At 56.1% G+C, this 17,479-nt stretch overlaps 1 protein-coding gene across 2 annotated transcripts in view; it reads left to right on the plus strand.

Moving 5' to 3' along the window:
* The window catches only part of LOC144728891 (1-phosphatidylinositol 4,5-bisphosphate phosphodiesterase beta-1-like), a 36,175-nt gene extending 19,314 nt beyond the window's left edge, over nt 1-16,861 (plus strand). Inside the window, exons 9-33 of one of the 2 annotated variants that reach the window (XM_078608613.1) lie at nt 313-479; nt 1,255-1,401; nt 1,982-2,139; nt 3,784-3,866; nt 4,267-4,351; nt 4,567-4,735; nt 5,088-5,195; nt 5,456-5,529; nt 6,456-6,552; nt 7,959-8,043; nt 8,436-8,560; nt 8,981-9,135; nt 10,112-10,279; nt 10,726-10,825; nt 11,182-11,286; nt 12,112-12,200; nt 12,399-12,648; nt 12,789-12,839; nt 13,108-13,321; nt 13,409-13,574; nt 13,823-13,899; nt 14,933-15,028; nt 15,496-15,553; nt 15,781-15,867; nt 16,126-16,861. In XM_078608613.1, the coding sequence (XP_078464739.1) occupies nt 313-479; nt 1,255-1,401; nt 1,982-2,139; nt 3,784-3,866; nt 4,267-4,351; nt 4,567-4,735; nt 5,088-5,195; nt 5,456-5,529; nt 6,456-6,552; nt 7,959-8,043; nt 8,436-8,560; nt 8,981-9,135; nt 10,112-10,279; nt 10,726-10,825; nt 11,182-11,286; nt 12,112-12,200; nt 12,399-12,648; nt 12,789-12,839; nt 13,108-13,321; nt 13,409-13,574; nt 13,823-13,899; nt 14,933-15,028; nt 15,496-15,553; nt 15,781-15,867; nt 16,126-16,221 (3,010 nt within the window). In that variant the 3' untranslated portion in view covers nt 16,222-16,861. The remainder of the gene's footprint in view (nt 1-312; nt 480-1,254; nt 1,402-1,981; nt 2,140-3,783; nt 3,867-4,266; nt 4,352-4,566; nt 4,736-5,087; nt 5,196-5,455; nt 5,530-6,455; nt 6,553-7,958; nt 8,044-8,435; nt 8,561-8,980; nt 9,136-10,111; nt 10,280-10,725; nt 10,826-11,181; nt 11,287-12,111; nt 12,201-12,398; nt 12,649-12,788; nt 12,840-13,107; nt 13,322-13,408; nt 13,575-13,822; nt 13,900-14,932; nt 15,029-15,495; nt 15,554-15,780; nt 15,868-16,125) is intronic. The other variant, XM_078608614.1, reaches the window with a different exon arrangement.
* Nucleotides 16,862-17,479: the final 618 nt, after the last annotated feature.

Below are 17,479 nucleotides of genomic sequence, written 5' to 3' on the forward strand. Positions count from 1 at the left end.
TTCATAACGTGTCTGAATGTGACCGCATCATAAGACGCTCCACAAGCAGCAATGGACGTCATTACAGAGTAGAGGGGGAGAGAAGAGGCTTCACTGACAGGAGAGGCGGAGGAGAAGAGGAAGACTGTTTTGAGCGGGAGGCAGTTCCAGACCCCGAGGGCAACAGAGGGGAAGGAGCAACCTTCATTTGTGTAGAGGTCGTACGGGTTTTTTTTACTGAAGTCTTTGGTTTTTCTGCGGCCCACCCCACCCCACTCCTGCCCCTCATCCTCCCCCCTCCTCCCACTCCCGTCGTGAACCCTGCCTGTCTAGCGGAGCCAAGAACAAGCCGTACCTGACGCTGGATCAGTTCACGGATTTTGTGAACTCGCGGCAGCGTGACCCACGGCTCAACGAGCTGCTCTTCCCGCCGCTGCGGCCGGCGCAGGTGCAGATCATGATCGACAAATACGAGCCCAACAGCAACCTCGCTCGCAAGGGTGAGCGCCGTGGGTGTGCGTGCGTGCGTGCGCGTGCGTGCGTGCGTGCACGCGCACACGTCCATGTGTGCACGCTTCTGCACGTGTATTGGGAGCGGTGGCGCAGTGGTTGAGCAAACTGCTGACTAGAGTTTGATTTCTGACAATGGCCAACATTAGCGGGAGTGATATCTGAACCAGTCCTGGGGTTCCCCCCCACCAAGGTCGACTCTTAAATGAGTACCTGGTGTGGTGTGTGTAAACATCAGCTCTGGGGAGACAAAGGTGGCCAGGCTTGATGCGTGTCACTCCGTGCCCTTTACGCTGTTCGGCTTTAATAGGTGCTTGAGGACAGCGATTGCATCAGCAGTTGGTTTGCCTATGCATGGACCTCTGTCATATGCTTGTGTGTGTATGTATATTCTGTTGTGTGTGTGTATATTCTGTTGTGTGTGTGCGCGTGCATGCGTGTGTATATGTGCATGTGGGGAGCGGTACTGTAGCGGTTAGCGCGCTGCGCTATGAACCTGGCAACCCGGGTTCGATTCCCGCTCACGGCCAACACCAGTGACGATTATCTGAACCGGTCCTGGGCCTCCCCTAGGTCGACTCAGCCTGAAATGAGTACCTGGTGCGGTGTGTAAACATCGCCACTGGAGAGACAAAGGCGGTCGGGCGTGGTGCTGGCCACCCACCCCCTCGTGTGCCGTTCCGGCCTTCATAGATGCTCGCTAACAGCACTTGCCCCAACAGTCTGTTAAACCTATACGGGGGATTTTTGTCTTTGTGCGTGCAGGGCAGATCTCGGTGTCGGGGTTCAAGCTCTACCTGCACGGCGATGAGAACAGCGTCGTTCCGCCCGAGAAGCTGGACGTCAACGAGGACATGAGCTGCCCCCTGTCGCACTACTTCATCAACTCGTCCCACAACACCTACCTGACCGGTACCACCACCACCATCATCACCACCACTAACCCACCACAACCACCACGCTCTCCCACAACGCCCACCAGATTCTCACTACACCTAACACCTACTTAACGACTGTCCGCCCTGTTTCCTTTGACATCTCCATCCCCGTGTCTCCACCCCCGTGTCCCTCCCTCCTTATCCCCCCCCTCCGTGTCCCGCCTCCATGTCCCCCTCCGTGTCCCCCCCGTGTTCCCCTCCCCGTGTCCCCCCCCCCCGTGTCCCCCTCCCCGTGTCCCCCCCCGTGTCCCCCCCCCCCCCCGTGTCCCCCCCCCCCCCCCGTGTCTCCCCCCCCCGTGTCTCCCCCCCCCGCCGTGTCTCCCCCCCCCCCGTGTCCCCCCCCCGTGCCCCCCCCCGTGCCCCCCCCCGTGCCCCCCCCCGTGCCCCCCCCCGTGTCCCTCTCCCCGTGTCCCCCCTTCGTGTCCCCCCCCCCCCCCCATGTCCCCCTCCCCGGTGTCCCCCTCCTTGTGTCCCCCCCCTTCCCATGTCCCCCTTCCCGTGTCCTCCTCCCCCCCCCCCCGGTGCCCCCCCCGGTGTCCCCCGCCGTGCCTCAGCGGGGCAGCTGAAGGGCTGCTCCACGGCGGAGATGTACCGCCAGGTGCTGCTGTCGGGCTGCCGCTGCGTGGAGCTCGACTGCTGGAAGGGGCGCACGGCGGACGAGGAGCCGATCATCACGCACGGCTTCACCATGACCACCGAGATCCTCTTCAAGGTGCGGAGGACGTGCGGTAGAGGCCAACCGACAGTTACAAATTTACTTTCGGCCGAAACCGAAAGTTTAATTACACTTTCGACCGAGACCGAAACAGAAAGGTATATAACCGAAGTTACCGAACACAAGATTTATGAAATATGTCATGATGCAATGCTACTTTAATAAAAAATAAATCTAGAACTAATCATTCAGAGCCTGCAGTAAGAGTCGCTAAATATCAAATCTTTACTTACTTAGTAATTATATCCAAACCTCTCTCTGTTACCTGTGTTGCTCTCTCTATGTATCTTGGTGATATCTGTCTGCTAATATGTCTGTTTATAGTTTTCTGGTTAGATTTTATGTCGCTATTTCATTATACCTGATGATGATTGCTTGTGTTGCAATCGAAACGTCGTATTCTATTATTTAATTTAATTTATTATTTTATCTTTAGACGTGACTTAACCGAAAGAACCAAATAATAATTCCTGCAGTCACGAAAGTTCTAAAATTAAGATTATATCCAAACAAACCAATGTTGTAGTTTCGATTTAAAGCTTTCGTGACTGCAGGGATTCATCTTCTTGGTTTTTTCGGTAAAGTCACGTAGAAGGGAAGTAATAAAATAATAAAAATAAAACATAATAAAATGAAACAATTCTCACGACGTTTCGGCCACAACGCAAGCAGCCTTCTTCACCTGAGGACGGCTGCTTGCGTTGTGGCCGAAACGTCGTGAGAATTGTTTCATTTTATTATGTTTTATTTTTATTATTGTATTACTTCCCTTCTACGTGACTTTACCGAAAAAACCAAGAAGAATGTTGTAGTTAAGAAACAACAGTTTTTCCGCATTCAGCCAGACAGGCTGCCGTCTGTTGACTGGTCGTATCTACATTAGCAGACCATGGTTGCGGCTGTAACCTCGCTCCCAAGCTGCTGCTGCTGACGTGTGTGTATCTTCGGTTGATGAATGACGACTGAAAGTCAATATCAGTTTCGTCCGAAACCGAAACCAGACTGAAAGTAAAAAATTTACTTTCGGCCGAAACCGAAAGTATGCCGAAAGAGGCCATTTGCCAACTTTCGGCACCGAAACCAAAACCAAATTTCGGTCGGCCTCTAACGTGCGGGACGACGCTCAAGGGGAGGCCCACGTGCGGATGCGCAGCTGTGTAGCTCCAAAAAACCCCACGTGTTTTTGTGAAAATAATTGGCAGCCACCGGCAACGGCTCCGCAGGCCGCTCCCCCCTTACGGCCTTGCACGTGACGCAAGCGGTGGGGGGATGGGGGGGGACCTCAGGTGGGGGAGTGGCGGGGGTCGAGAATCCGCGTGGCAGGGCAAGGGCACGGCGTGCGTAGATCCTGTTAACGTCGCTGCTCGGTCGGGGAAAGGGGATTGTTTTCAAAGGCTCCTGCACTGAAGGCAACACGATGGCCAGAAGTGGCTAAGTGGTACAGCAATGGATACTTTAATCTGTCCGTGCGGAGATTGAGTGGTAACCCTCCCCCCTGCCCCCCATAGCCAAACTCATTAGAAAAATAATTGATGAAACATCTAAAAACAAGTCTGGAGCCTAAACGAGGCTCTCCGGGGTGAACACAGCTGCTGTTATTAATTAATTATTGTTATTGTTGTTGTCGCGTTGTATTCCTAGGAGGCGATCGAGGCGATTGCGGAGAGCGCCTTCAAGACGTCGTCCTACCCGGTCATCCTGTCCTTCGAGAACCACGTCGACTCGTACGCGTCCCACGCTGTTCCTCCGTGCCCCTCCGTGCCCCTCCGTGCCCCTCCGTGTCCCACCTCATCCCTCCGCCTCACGCCGTGTCCCTCCATGCTCTGTCCACATCCCAGTTTGTATTTGTCGCATTCTTGTCCATCCGTTTTCCACCCTCGTCAATCGTCCACGTCCGCCCCGTGTCTCGTGTCCGTGCCAGACGCTGTAGATTTAGAACGCTGCCGGCAAGTGTGGACGTGGAGGTCCAATCCCTCAGCGGAGATCTCGGAATTTTGTTTTGGTCTCTCCTGCCCCTCAACCACCAACAAAACACCACCAACACAACACCACCAACACCACAACACCAACACCACAACACCACCACCAACAACCCCCCCCCCCCCCCCACCATGGATGCCTCAGGCCCAAGCAGCAGGCTAAGATGGCGGAGTACTGCCGACAAGCGTTCGGGGAGGCCCTGGTCACGGAGCCTCTAGAAAAATTCCCGGTGAGCTGCATCACACCACGTCATGCCACACCATCACGCCGCGCTATCACACCCACACCATCACGCCGCACGCCGACCTATGTGCCAGCCCCACACGGTGTCGCAACACACTTCCGTGTGGTGCCAGCCACAACCCGTGCCTCAACCACCACAACCACCACAACCACCACCGCGCCTCACCGCATTGCCCGTGTCCCCGGCTGCTGCCGTTGCAGCTGGAGCCGGGCGTGCCGCTGCCGAGCCCCGGGGAGCTGCGTGGCCGCGTCCTCGTCAAGAACAAGAAGAAGCTGCTGGTGCGCGTGGGCGACGCACGGCGCCGCCTCGAGGGAGTCCCCTCCAACTCGCCCAGCGAGTCGAGCCTCGGGGAGCTCCCGGGAGCCACTGGTCAGCTCCCTCCCCCCTCCCCACCCCTTGCCTCCCCTCCCTGCCTTCCCTTCCTACCTCCCTCCCTGCCTCCCTGCCTGCCTCCCTCTCCGCACCATGGCACGGCACAAGGAGACTAAATCAGACGCGAGCTCGGCTCGTCGAGACCTTGGGACTTCCCTTGGTCTACTCAGCCTTAAATGAGTTCGTGGTTTTAGTAGACATCAGCACAGGCGGCTTGGGCGTGGCGCTCGCCTCTCCTCGTGTGTTGTTCCGGCCTTCATAGGTGTTTGCGTACAGCACTTGCCCCAACAGCCTGTTAAGCGCTGCTGTGGGGTGGGATCTTTGTCTTTGTTGTGCGTGTGTGCTCAAGGCTCCGAGCTGCCCGACATCCCCCAGTCGCCCCTGGCGCCCGGCAGCCCCGACGGCTCTGGGCGCAGCTCCGACTGGCACAAGTCCGGCTCCTTCAGCCGCTCCATTGGTACAAAAAACACACGCACACACGCGCCTAAACCACACGCACCTACACCACACACACACACACACCTACACACACCTACACGCACCACACGCATACGCCCACACACCTACACAAGTCTACGCCACGCACACAACCTCCTCACGACCATCATGGACACGACGTTACGGCGCGTGCGCGGGACCTACGATCACCAGCGTAAGCTCAGCGCGTGCGCTCCGCGCCCCCCCCCTCTCCCCCCGCGCTCCTCGCCGTCGGTGCAGCAGAGGTGCTCGAGGGCGGCAGTGACGAGGATGACTACACCGAGGAGGAGCTCAAGAAGGTCACGACCGACGAGGTGGGGCCTTCCTTCCCCCGCCACTCCCCTCGCTCCATCCTCTTCCCCGGCTCCATTCGCTCCGCACCCCAGTACCCCCCTCCCCCCTCCTCTCTATACCTTCACCGGGCAGTGGCTGGCGGTAAGTGGTGAGTGTCTGGTGAGTGGCTGAAAACACCTGTTTCATTCACGGTGGTTGCCCATCCAAGGACTGTCCAGGCCCCACCCTGCTTAGCTGACGAGATCTGACCCGATGGGGGGGGGCACATTACGGGTGATTTGGTCACAGGCGGCATTGTTGCAAACACAGGCAGCAGGGGGCAGTGCAGCTAAATCCATTGTTGCACTGTGAGACTGGCGAGCAGCGAGGGTGTGGTGGGTTTGCGGCGGTGAGCGTGGCGTCGCCACGGCTTGCGTCGCGGCGTGTTCAAGTTGTGTAACCAGGTGGTGGGAACCCGGAGGCCGGGAGGATAGAGCCTCCTTCGCCACAGTGACATGGGTCACCAAGTTAACAAGCAAACCAAAATAAATTAAAGAAAAGCAATTGTGATGTCGTGTTTGTGACGTGGCGTGGTATGTGTGTGTGTGACATGGTGTGCACGACGCGGTGTGCGTGTGACGCCGTGTGCGCGACGTGGTATGTGTGTGTGTGACATGGTGTGTGTGTGTGTGACATGGTGTGTGTGTGTGTGACATGGTGTGTGTGACATGGTGTGTGTGTGTGTGACATGGTGTGCGTGTGTGTGTGTGACATGGTGTGTGTGACACGGTGTGTGTGTGTGAGACATGGCGTGTGTGACACGGTGTGTGTGTGTGACATGGTGTGTGTGTGTGACATGGTGTGTGTGTGACATGGCGTGTGTGTGTGTGACATGGCGTGTGTGACACGGTGTGTGTGTGTGTGACATGGTGTGCGCGACGCGGTGTGCGTGTGACGCCGTGTGCAGGGCACAGCCAGCATCGAAGTGAGCGCCACGCAGGAGATGTCGAACCTCGTGAGCTACGTGCAGCCCATCAAGTTCGACTCCTTTGCCGACGCCAAGCGTGAGTCTCCCTCCTCCAGCCGCCCCCGGCAGGAAAAACAAGCGCGGTAGGAGCCGGGGCTTCGGAGTTCAGCCCGCCCGACAAGAAATCAGCCACTCCACTCGCCGAGAATGTGGCACCGCTGTAATGCACTTTCATTGTCCCGTTCTGACTAGATCCATCGTCCCGTTTTAATGTTGTTAAACTGTAGCCTTCCATTAAACGGCACCCCTCCGTTAAACTGTACCCGTCTTGATTTGAGGCTTTCGTGACTGCAGGGATCCATACTCTTTGGTTATACTGGTAGGAACGAAGTGGACCAGACCACCAATAGATTAATGTGTCCGTCCGTCCGTCCGTCCGTGTATCAACATCGCCTCCTACTGCAAACACTTGGCATGACCCTGTCCGACAAGATGGCCGCCCGCTCCCCCTGCGATCTGTGAATTAAACAAGATGGCCGTCGCTTCCGGCGCATCACGGCAAAACTTTAAACTTCGCTTCAAAATTACTTTACTGAAACGCAGCACGTTTATTTAAAAAATTACTTTACTGAAACGCAGCACGTTTTTTTAACACAGAGACAACAAACATTTATTAACACAGAGACGAGATACATTTAATCGCCTTATTTGTGCACGAAAAGCACGGCGCGAGGCCTAGTGCGGCAGGCTTCGCGAGGCCTAGTGCAGAAGGCTTCGCTAAGTCTACTGCAGAGAAGGCTTCGCGAGGCCTAGTGCAGTAGGCTTCGCGAGGCCTAGTGCGGCAGGCTTCGCGAGGCCTAGTGCGGGAGGCTTATTATCACAGAGACGAGATACATTTAATCCCTGTACCGGTACTAAGTATTATTCCTACCAGCCCACCCCGCAGGGTCCTGTTTTCGGTAAAGTCACGTGGGTATATAATAAAATAAATCACGACGTTTCGGGCGCAACACAAGCGTCCGTCATCAGGTGAGAAAGCAGAGTCTGCTGCATAGTCTGCTGCTGAGGCAGACTGTTTTAAACAGTCTGCTGACTGTTTTAAAACAGTCTGCGTCAGCAGTAGACCACGTTTTCCCACCTGATGACGGACGCTTGTGTTGCGCCCGAAACGTCGTGATTTATTTTATTTTATACCTACGTGACTTTACCGAAAGAACCAAAGAGTATGTACCCGTCTGTTAAACGGCACGCGCGCGATAGCCCCTGCGCAACAGTCGAATGTGCTCATGCTTTGATTCCATACTCTAGAGAAGATCCGGTAAATGTGGAACGTTGGGCCAACGTTGGTCCAACGGTTTCGACCACCTTGCCAACATTGGCACGTTCACTGGGGGTGCGGGGTGGGGGGGGGGAGTCGGCTGGAGGTGGAAGAGAAGATGCCTGTGCCCGGAGCGACGGGTCCCGTCTGCCGGCATTGCCTCACTCGGCCGCTGTCGCCCCCAGGGAGGAACCGGAACTTCGAGATGTCGTCGTTTGTGGAGACGAAGGGGGCCGAGCAGCTGACCAAGTCTCCTGTGGAGTTCGTCGAGTATCCTCCCCGACTGGACCGCGAGATGTTTTTCGAGAGAGCGGGAGGGACGACGTTGCCAGCTCCTCGAAGCGGAGATTTGCTGAACGAGCCTCAAGCAGTCACTCGATCGTCCAAAATATCACTTGTAGACTTTACCATGTATTACGAGTGGTAAGTTGGTACAGGGTCCTTAACACAGGCCTGGAATAGCTCTTAAATCTGCATCGTGCCCTCATCCCGGATGGTTGCTAGATGTGTTGCTTGGACTAAATGTTGTCGCGAGGGAAACCCAAATTGTCGCCAAATCTGGTGAGGAAATGACCGAGCTGGCGACGCCGATAGAGAGGAGAGGAGTCCGACGCACCCTCGGATTAGCAGGTCGTGGCGCTTAACCCTTGACCCCGCATCAGGTACAACAAGACGCACCTGAGCCGCATCTACCCCAAGGGCACGCGCGTCGACTCCTCCAACTACACGCCGCAGCTCTTCTGGAACGCCGGCTGCCAGATGGTGGCCCTCAACTTCCAGAGTCTGGGTGAGTGCGAGCCTGCCACTGGCCCCCGTGCCCTCCAGGGGCCACCTGGCCACCTCCTGATCACCAAAAATGATCGTAATCATCATCGTCATTATCCATGATCAATTCAGAACTGGTTGGAGACCTCCCCCACACCCCTACAGCTGTCCCCATCTCTCACAGTTTTGCGATGCTACAATTCATCTATAGCCCTTGCACAACAGCTGATTTTATCGTCCTGTCAGTAGTGTTCTCTTTCTTTGGCTGCGATTCCGTCGTTAGTCTCGACCACTGGCCGTCACCGTTTCTTCCAGCGACGCGTCCTGCCAAAGCTCTCTGACTATTCCTCGGTCCGTAAGATGTCGCCGACTTGCGTATGTTCGCTGATCTACATGCTTCTCTTCCCCCATGCCCCCCCCCCGCGCCCCCCACACCCCGCAGACCTCGCCATGCAGCTCAACATGGGCATGTTCGGCTACAATGGGCGCAGCGGCTACCTGCTCAAGCCCGAGTTTATGCGGCGCTCTGACAAGCACTTTGACCCGTTCACCGGCAGTACCATCGACGGCGTCATCGCCAACACCGTATCCATCAAGGTCGCGCCGCTCGGCCGCCCCCAACACGACCCGAACTGACCTCAACCCTGCCCCGGCTGTAACCCCATTTCCTTGCTCAAACCCTGACCTCACTGCAAAACGCTGGCCCGGCCCCATTCTCATCTGAGAATGGGGCGTCATTCTCACGGAATATTTTTGTTCCGAGATTAGGTGGCACGTGACTCGTAGCCACCGCTACAGATAGAGGGGGAGGGGGTTACAGTGAATGTGGTGTGCCGGGTACTGAAATATTTTCCTGGCCATGGCCCCGGGTTGACACATCTGAAATTAAGCATTGCTCATTGGCCAAACATCTTAAGCTGGACCTCCTGGAAAGGGGTATCGGGACTCAGGCAGTGGTGGCTATGCGCATGGCTGCCTGGAATCCAGCACTGGCGGCAGCAGTGAGGGTTGGTGGATCACCACACCAATGTTGTGAAACTTCCTTCCCTTGGGCGTCAAGGAGGAGAGTCGTACCCTGGCTCGCCAGAAGGCGGAACTGGATTGTTTCCCCCTACATGCGTGGGCTTTCTCCAGCTTCTTCGGTCTCCCTTGCACATGTAAACAATCATTAATTGGCTGATAACGCCTTAATATACAGAGGACTGCAGAGCTTGAGCAATTGATGGCGCTGGCTCCTTGCATGGTTGCCGTCCCATGTGTCTGTGGTTCCTCACGCCACAAAGTCCTCTCTCTTCAAGAACAAATACCATGTGACGACGCGTTACAAGTTTAATTTTTTTACATGACGTCATTCATTCAAGTAAAGCTGGTTGACTAGCCACCTTGCTGTAGTGCCGGTTGCTGGCCACCTTTCCCAGCCCAGTGGATCACAGGCACGCGTCACCGCACGCTGTGACACACGCGTGATGATGCTGCTGCTGCTGCTGCATGTGATGATTCGTGTTATCTGCACCACACGTGCCGTCCGTGCCATCCACTCCATTTGTGTGATCCGTGTGATTCGCGCGTGCAGGTGATCTCGGGGCAGTTCCTGGTGGACCGCCGCGTGGGCACCTACGTGGAGGTGGACATGTTCGGGCTTCCCGTGGACACCAAGCGCAAGATGTACCGCACGCGCACAAGCCGCGACAACAACCCCATCAACCCCGTGTGGAACGAAGAGCCTTTCGTCTTCAAGAAGGTAACGAGCACGCTACGGCCACCGCTCGTAATGGTCCCCATTGTTGCATCGTCAACAGCCCCAGCGCACGGCTAACGAGCAGCGTTGCGGATCTGGTACCATGGTACCAGCCTAATTAGGCCCTCTTGCTCATCCCCGCTCTAACGAGCAATCACGGTGCTGCTGCCACGATGGGTGCCGTCACTTGGCCCTAACGAGCACACCCCCCCCACCCCCCGTGGGTGCTGTGCCCAAACGAGCGCCATCACCCGGGCGACCTGTGAAAGAGAGAGAGAGACCTCCCGTCCCGAATTTTTTTTCCCCCAGGTGAAATAATTTTAATAAAATAACAAAAAATAACGAACCGAAAAAGCGTCCTTGCTCGAACGAGCGGTTCGTGCCACGGGGGCCGTCGCCGTCGCCTCCGACACGTGCCACCATCCCACCGGCTGTGGCTGTCGCCGCAGGTGGTGCTGCCGGCGCTCGCCTCGCTCCGCCTCGCGGTGTTCGAGGACAGCGGCAAGTTCATCGGCCACCGCATTCTCCCGGTCTCCGCCATGCGTCCAGGTCTCTCCCCTCCACCGCATAGACATGCGGCGACGCAAACGGGACGGCACAACGCGCCGCATGCCGCTTGTGCCCTCTCTGCCTCTTCGTTTGCGTCTTGGCTTTCCAGCGAAGGCTGAGCGCGTTCAGGCGTCGGCTATCCTTGTAACGCTCGTAAATATTATCCAATATAAGCGAAACTCGAGTATAGAGTCGTATTGCTATTAAGGGGTTAACCAATGGAAAACCGGTAAAGTTGATCAAAACTTGGCGACAAAAACCAGCGCTCGCCCTATTATCCGCATGTGGGGCAGCTGTAAGGAGTCCATGCGTATGCGTGATTTTCCTTCCTCGTTTTGCGTGTGCAACGCCGCCAGGATACCACCACATCTGCCTGCGGAACGAGAGCAACCAGCCCCTCACCATGCCGACCATCTTTGTGTTCATCCAGGTCAAGGACTACGTCCCCGATGCCTTTGAGGGTGCGGAGACACGCACCACCACACGCACCACCACACGCACCACCACACGCACCACCACACGCACCACCACACGCACCACCACACGCACCACTACACGCACCACCAAAGACAAAGATCCCCCGTATAGCCTGTTGGCAAGTGCTGTAAGCGAGCACCTATGAAAGCCGGCACAGCATACGAGGGGGTGGGTGGCCAACACCACGCCCGGCCGTCTTTGTCTCCCGAGTGGCGATGCTCACACATCGCACCAGGTACTCATTTGAGACTCAGTCGACCTCAGGGAGGCCCAAGGACCGGTTCACATAATCGTCACTGATGGTTGACCTTGAACGAGAATCGAGCCTGGGTCGCCAGATTCGTAGCGCAGTGCGCTCATCGCTAAACTACCGCTCCCCACACGCTGCACCACATGCACCAAAGATCCATCGTATAGCCTTTATCAGACTCTAGGAGCAAGTGCTGTTAGCGAGCACCTATGAAGGCCGGCACGGCACACGAGGGGATGGTTGGCCATGCCACCCACCCCCGTTCTGTGGTCGCCCGTGTCTCCTCTGTGGCGATGTCTACACACCGCACCAGGTACTCATTTGAGTGGGAGTCGACCTAGGGGGAGGGAGGCCCAGGACCGGTTCAAATAATCGTCATTGGTGTTGGCCGTGAGCGGGAATCGAACTCGGGTCGCCGGGTTCGTAGCGCAGCGCCCTAACCACTGCTGCACTACCGCACATGCGCACAGCACCACACATGCCGTGTATCACCGCAAACCGCCTGAATGTGTCCGGTGTCGTTGTTTGGTGTTGTGCCTGGTGTGTGTTTTGTCTGCAGACATCATCAGCGGGCTCTCCAACCCCATCCGCTACCAGAGCCTCATCGAGAAACGAGCGCGACAGCTGCAGATGCTTTACATGGACGAGGTCTCGCGCCACACCTACACACGCGCAAGCACGCACATCCCTCAACCCCCATACACGTGTGCGCGCACGTCCACGTGGGTTGTCGCAAGGCCGCCCCTGTTAGTGCTAGAAAGCCACCCCACGGTGCGCGAAGGCCGCGGCTGCGGTCACCGTTAATCGACGCTAACGGGCGCCGTTTCCGGGCACGATCGCGAGCAGCTGGAGGAGAAGAGGCCCGCGCCTGCAGACGGCGCCGGCGGGACGTGGCCGGGCACGGGGCTTGCGGCGGAGCCGCTGGTGTCGGACCGGCGAGCGTCGGCGGGGAGGGGGGACGAGCTGACCACGACGGCGCGGCCGGGCGGCAAGGAGGAGCGGAGGAACGCCAACGGCGCGGCGCCGCGGATCGGGGCCTCCTGGAGGACGAGCAGCCTGACGCCGTTCGGCTCGGCCCTGCTGCAGGAAGCCCTGGGTATGACTTTACGGCACGTCATACCGCACGTCATACTGCACGTCATACGGCACGTCAGCACTCCACATCACTCGTCGTGTCGGTTGTCCCTGCTCGCCGCTGTCTGTACGCTAGAGCTGCGTGCGTTCTCTTGTCCGCAGGGTTTTACCCTTCATCTCCGAGGAAGGAGAACATCATCGGTGTCCTTCGAGGTAAGTTCCCCCCCCCCCCCCCGTGCCCTCAGACTCTTGAGCTTTCCCACCGCAGCCTGCGCCGCCTCCAGGGAGGGCGCAGGCAGAGTGGTGTTTAGGGTTAGCGGCAGCACGCCACGATTATCGGGAATGGGCCTCCCTGCCCTGCGCGATCACCGCTGATAGGTCGACGGCCATGGGGGGCATGTTTTGGCGGGCACTAGCGGGCACCATGGTCACCGTCCCCCCCCCCCCCCTCCCCCGCACGGTGCGGTGTTCGGCCACACAGAGCTGCGGCCAGCGTCGCTGGAGGAGCTGAAGCAAAGCCGGGCGCTGGTGAAGCTGCGGAGCAAGCAGCACAAGGATCTGCAGGAGCTGGCGCGCAGGAATGTGAAGCGCGCCGCCGAGACGGCCAAGGAGCACGCGGCGCAGCTTGCAGCGCACGCAGACCAGCAGCAGCGCCGCCGCACCTTCGCCGAGCGCAAGACCTTCTACGCCCGCAGGTACCCCCCTCCCTCACCAACCTCCTTCCCTTCGAGCCCCCACGCGGTTGGCACCACGGTCCCTCAACGCCTCCTTCTTGTGCACAGCCTGCTGGGGGGCGGAGCATCTGCGGAGGCACGAGCAACGGCGGCCGTGGGGCAGAAGGCGCTCGAGGTGGCCGAGCTGCGGCGCCGGCAGCGCGAGGAGCTGCGGGCCCTCCGCTTGGAGCAGCGCACGGTCGAGAGGGATCGCTCCCTGCAGTACACTGCGCAGGTGCTGCCACGCCCCGCTGCGGCACCGTGGCACGCGCGCCGCACTCACTCAAAGCGCACGTGCGATTGGACATAAATGGGCGAACGCGGATTGAACGTGGTGGGCACCCCCCACCCCGAGGCCTGCAGTGTGACGAAATCCTGGCGGTTTCCGCCGGACATTATCTCACCTGTTGGCTTGAGTGTCTGGCGTCGTCCGTCCCCGTGTGACCCCCGTGTGACCCCGTGACCCCCCGCTGCCCTCCGCAGTTCTATGAGCGGCTGCTGGTGGCGGCGCAGGACAGCCAGGCGACGCTGCTCAAGAAGCTGACGGAGACGAGCGAGAAGTATGAGCGCGCACCACCGCCAAACCCGAAGCCGGGAAGCGTGCACCGCAAGACGCACTACACAGTGCACATGTAGTCTCGAGAGAGGCAGGAGGTATCTGGGCTCTGTGCGAGTGTACAAAATACAATGTGGATTTATTTGGCATCTTAATTTTGGTTGTGCTTTTAAAAATTGCTCCTCTGGTTTTGATGCAAAACCAAATCAATGGGTGTATATTTTCCCACGTGACAACTTGATTGGATTAACTGTCGGGTGGTGGACAGTCATAGTTGACAATTGGCATATTTCGATTTAAAGCTTTCGTGACTGCAGGGATTCATATTCTTGGTTCTTTCGGTAAAGTCACGTAGAAGGGAAAGAACCAAGAAAATTGACATTAAACTTGCTCAATTTACCAAAACAAACTAATTATGAATTGTGATGGAATCTGAATGCAACTGCATCTTAAGCTGCTGCACAGACTGTTCAGAGAGAGAGGATTGCTCATAGGCAGGGGAGAGAGATGAATGTCCTGAGCCTGGACTTTAACTGGGGTAGGGGGTCAGCAGCATGGATGGCTGAGAAAAGGAAGTTCAAGACTGAGAGGGCAGCAGTAGAGGAGAATGAGTTACTATCTTTTGTTACTATTTTTAATTTACCAGGTAAGGCCCACTGTGCTATAACGGTATTTTTCAGAAACAACCTGGCCACAAATGATAACTTGGCGAAGTGGCGTACGTGAAAATGTATAGCAGACAAATACTCTCAACGCGTGTTTCTAAATGTAGAGGGGACCCGGAGAAAAATCCACATAACCACGGGGAGAATGTGCAAATTCCAAATAAACAGGCATCGTCAGGGTCGGGATCGAACCCATGATTTGCTGTATACAAGGCCAGGCAGCTAACATCTAGCCACCATGGCCGGAGAGTCACGGGGATTTTAACCGCTGGTCTCGGGCTGTCTCCCGTGCCGGCAAGCCGCAGGGCAGCCACGGCAGGCAGCGGTTTCGGCGCGAGCCGCACTGATGACAGGACCCCGTGTCATGTGCAGGGAAAAGAGGGAGCTCAAGAAGCAGATGGATGTCCTGCGGCTCGGCAAGGTGGAGGCCGCCTGCAAGGAGGTCAAGGACAAGCAGGAGTTGGAGAGGTGAGCAAGGCCATGAAATCCTCACCACCACCACCCTAAATTTCGATTTAAAGCTTTCGTGACTACAGGGATTCATCTCCTTGGTTCTTTCGGTAAAGTCACGTACAATTGAAATAATATAATAATAAAAATAAAACATAATAAAATAATTCTCACGACGTTTCGGCCACAACGCAAGTAGCCGTCCTCAGGTGGAGAACAGAGTCATTCAGACTCTGTCTCCTCGACAGACCTGTTCTCCACCTGAGGACGGCTACTTGCGTTGTGGCCGAAACGTCGTGAGAATTATTTTATTATGTTTTATTTTTATTATTTTATTATTTCAATTCTACGTGACTTTACCGAAAGAACCAAGAAGACACCACCACCCTGTCACACCAAGAATTCAACACCGTCAGAGGATCCTCCACACCACCACCATCTGCGTTTGTCCGTGTGTGGCACCGCATGTGTGCGTGGCCGTGCAGGCACAAGGAGCAAATCACCAACGCCCATATCCAGGAGGGCGTGGTGAAGCTCAAGACGGTGAGACGCTCACTCTGACACGGCGATTGCAGTGCGATGTAATGGTGGTCACCGTATTGTTGGTAGTGTGCTGTTGAGACCGTGGTAACGGAGTGGTGCATATTGCAGTGGATAATAGCATGGTGTTTCCTTCGGTGCGATGCGGTAATGTTAATCATGCCATGGCGTGTTGTGGTGATCGTCGTAATGTTTGAATGGCACGGTGATGTCACGGTGTGGACGAGCAGCTGCTGGAGTCCCAGAAGAAGCGTCAGGAGCGCATCGAGGAGAAGCACCAGCAGGTGGTGGCTGCTGTGAAGCAGGAGGAGCAACTGGTGAGCAGCATGGCCTGCAGGCCAGGCCGTGTTCACGAGCACATTGACGTGTGTTTCGGGAGTGGTGGCGCAGTGGTTAAGCAAACTACGCTACTGACCAGAATAAAATTTTATGACAATGCCCAATATTAGCGGGAGTGATATCCAAACCGGTCCTGTGCCCCAACGAAGGTCAACTCAGCCTTAAAGGAGTACTTGATGTGTGGTAGACACGTGCTGATGTTTGCGTGCTAATTGTGTGTGTGTGTGTGATCTCAGTGCCGCAGGGAGGTTGAGCGTGCATTTGAGGAGTGGCTCCAGTGCCAGTCGGAGGGGGCAGAGAGCGGCCGCCAGGAGCAGATGGCACGGCCGTGACGTGCATGCCCCCCACCCACCATGGGCACACTGAGAACACCACCACAGCAAGACTTCTCTCCCACACCACCTCTTGCCCATTCCACATCACCAGCTATACTTTTTTACTTTATTTATTTCTTAATCATTTTGTACAACTTCTCCAAAACGGGTTTTCTTGGGGAACTTTTTGTATCACAGTTTTGTATTTTCCCCGTCTCTGTTAAACGTTGTCTGCTTTGGGAGGGGTTCCCGTGAGAGTTGTGTTGCTGCCTTTGCTGCTGTGGCAGGGGAACTGTGGGGGCAAAACCGCAGCCCCCACTCCCCGCCTGGTTTGCGAACGCCTCTCCCTAGCGTTTTTGGTGTCACGGAGCTCCCGTGCCGCCACTTTCCCCGTGGCAGCGTTCGCGGTTTGTCGCTTGCTGCTAGTTCCTCCCGGGTGGACGTAGCCACCGCCGCTGCTGGCGCGCCTCCCCCCCCCCACCCCTCCCCTGTGGTCGTCGACGGATTCGTGATGATCACAGTCGCTGCTTCCGTCTCCCGTGAGCCATGCGAGACGTGGCTGCACTGAGGCTCCATCTGCGCGAGGGTTCTGCACGTCGTGTGCGCGTTCCGTACGCGCGTTTGTACAAAGTTGAATAAATGCACGGACTGCACGCCAGGCTGCCTCCAGCCGTTTCTCAGGAGACGTGCGTGTCTTGTGGGGCTATGGTAGCGCCACCGTAAGATCCAGGATCCTTGAGCCCTGACAGGAATCCACGAGACTGCGGCAACTTAGGGGACCTCAAACGGTAGCAGCAGCACCACCACCCTCCTCCTGCGAAAGCCTTGGCAGGACCCTCCTGCAAAAGAGTCTTTGAGACTCGGTGAGGCTTACCTCGGCAAACAAGTGGAATAATCATAATGTAAAATTGAAATAATCTGAAATTGGTATTCAGGTTATTTGTTCTAAAAAATTTTACATTTTGGGCCAGAACGGGTGGTGTCTGGTTTAGGTTATATTCATGTGTTGAGGGTAAAACAAAAAGGGAACAAAGCCCATTTTTGGTAAAAAAAAAACTAAGTTATCATCGTGTTTGTTCTAGGTAGGTACAAAATTATAAAAGTTTTAAATGTTTAAACTATTTAGCACATTAGCAATTATTTCCATTCGTATGAAACCAAACTAACTTCTCTAAGTTTGTCTGGAGACATCATCAAATAGACACTATGAGATCTCTTTTACCAGTGGCAAAATATGATAGTAGGTTTTTACCCTTTTAACTGGTACAAAACTGAC

Source organism: Lampetra planeri, chromosome 30 (genome assembly GCF_965212315.1).
Source record: "Lampetra planeri chromosome 30, kcLamPlan1.2.h2, whole genome shotgun sequence".
NCBI lineage: Eukaryota > Metazoa > Chordata > Hyperoartia > Petromyzontiformes > Petromyzontidae > Lampetra > Lampetra planeri.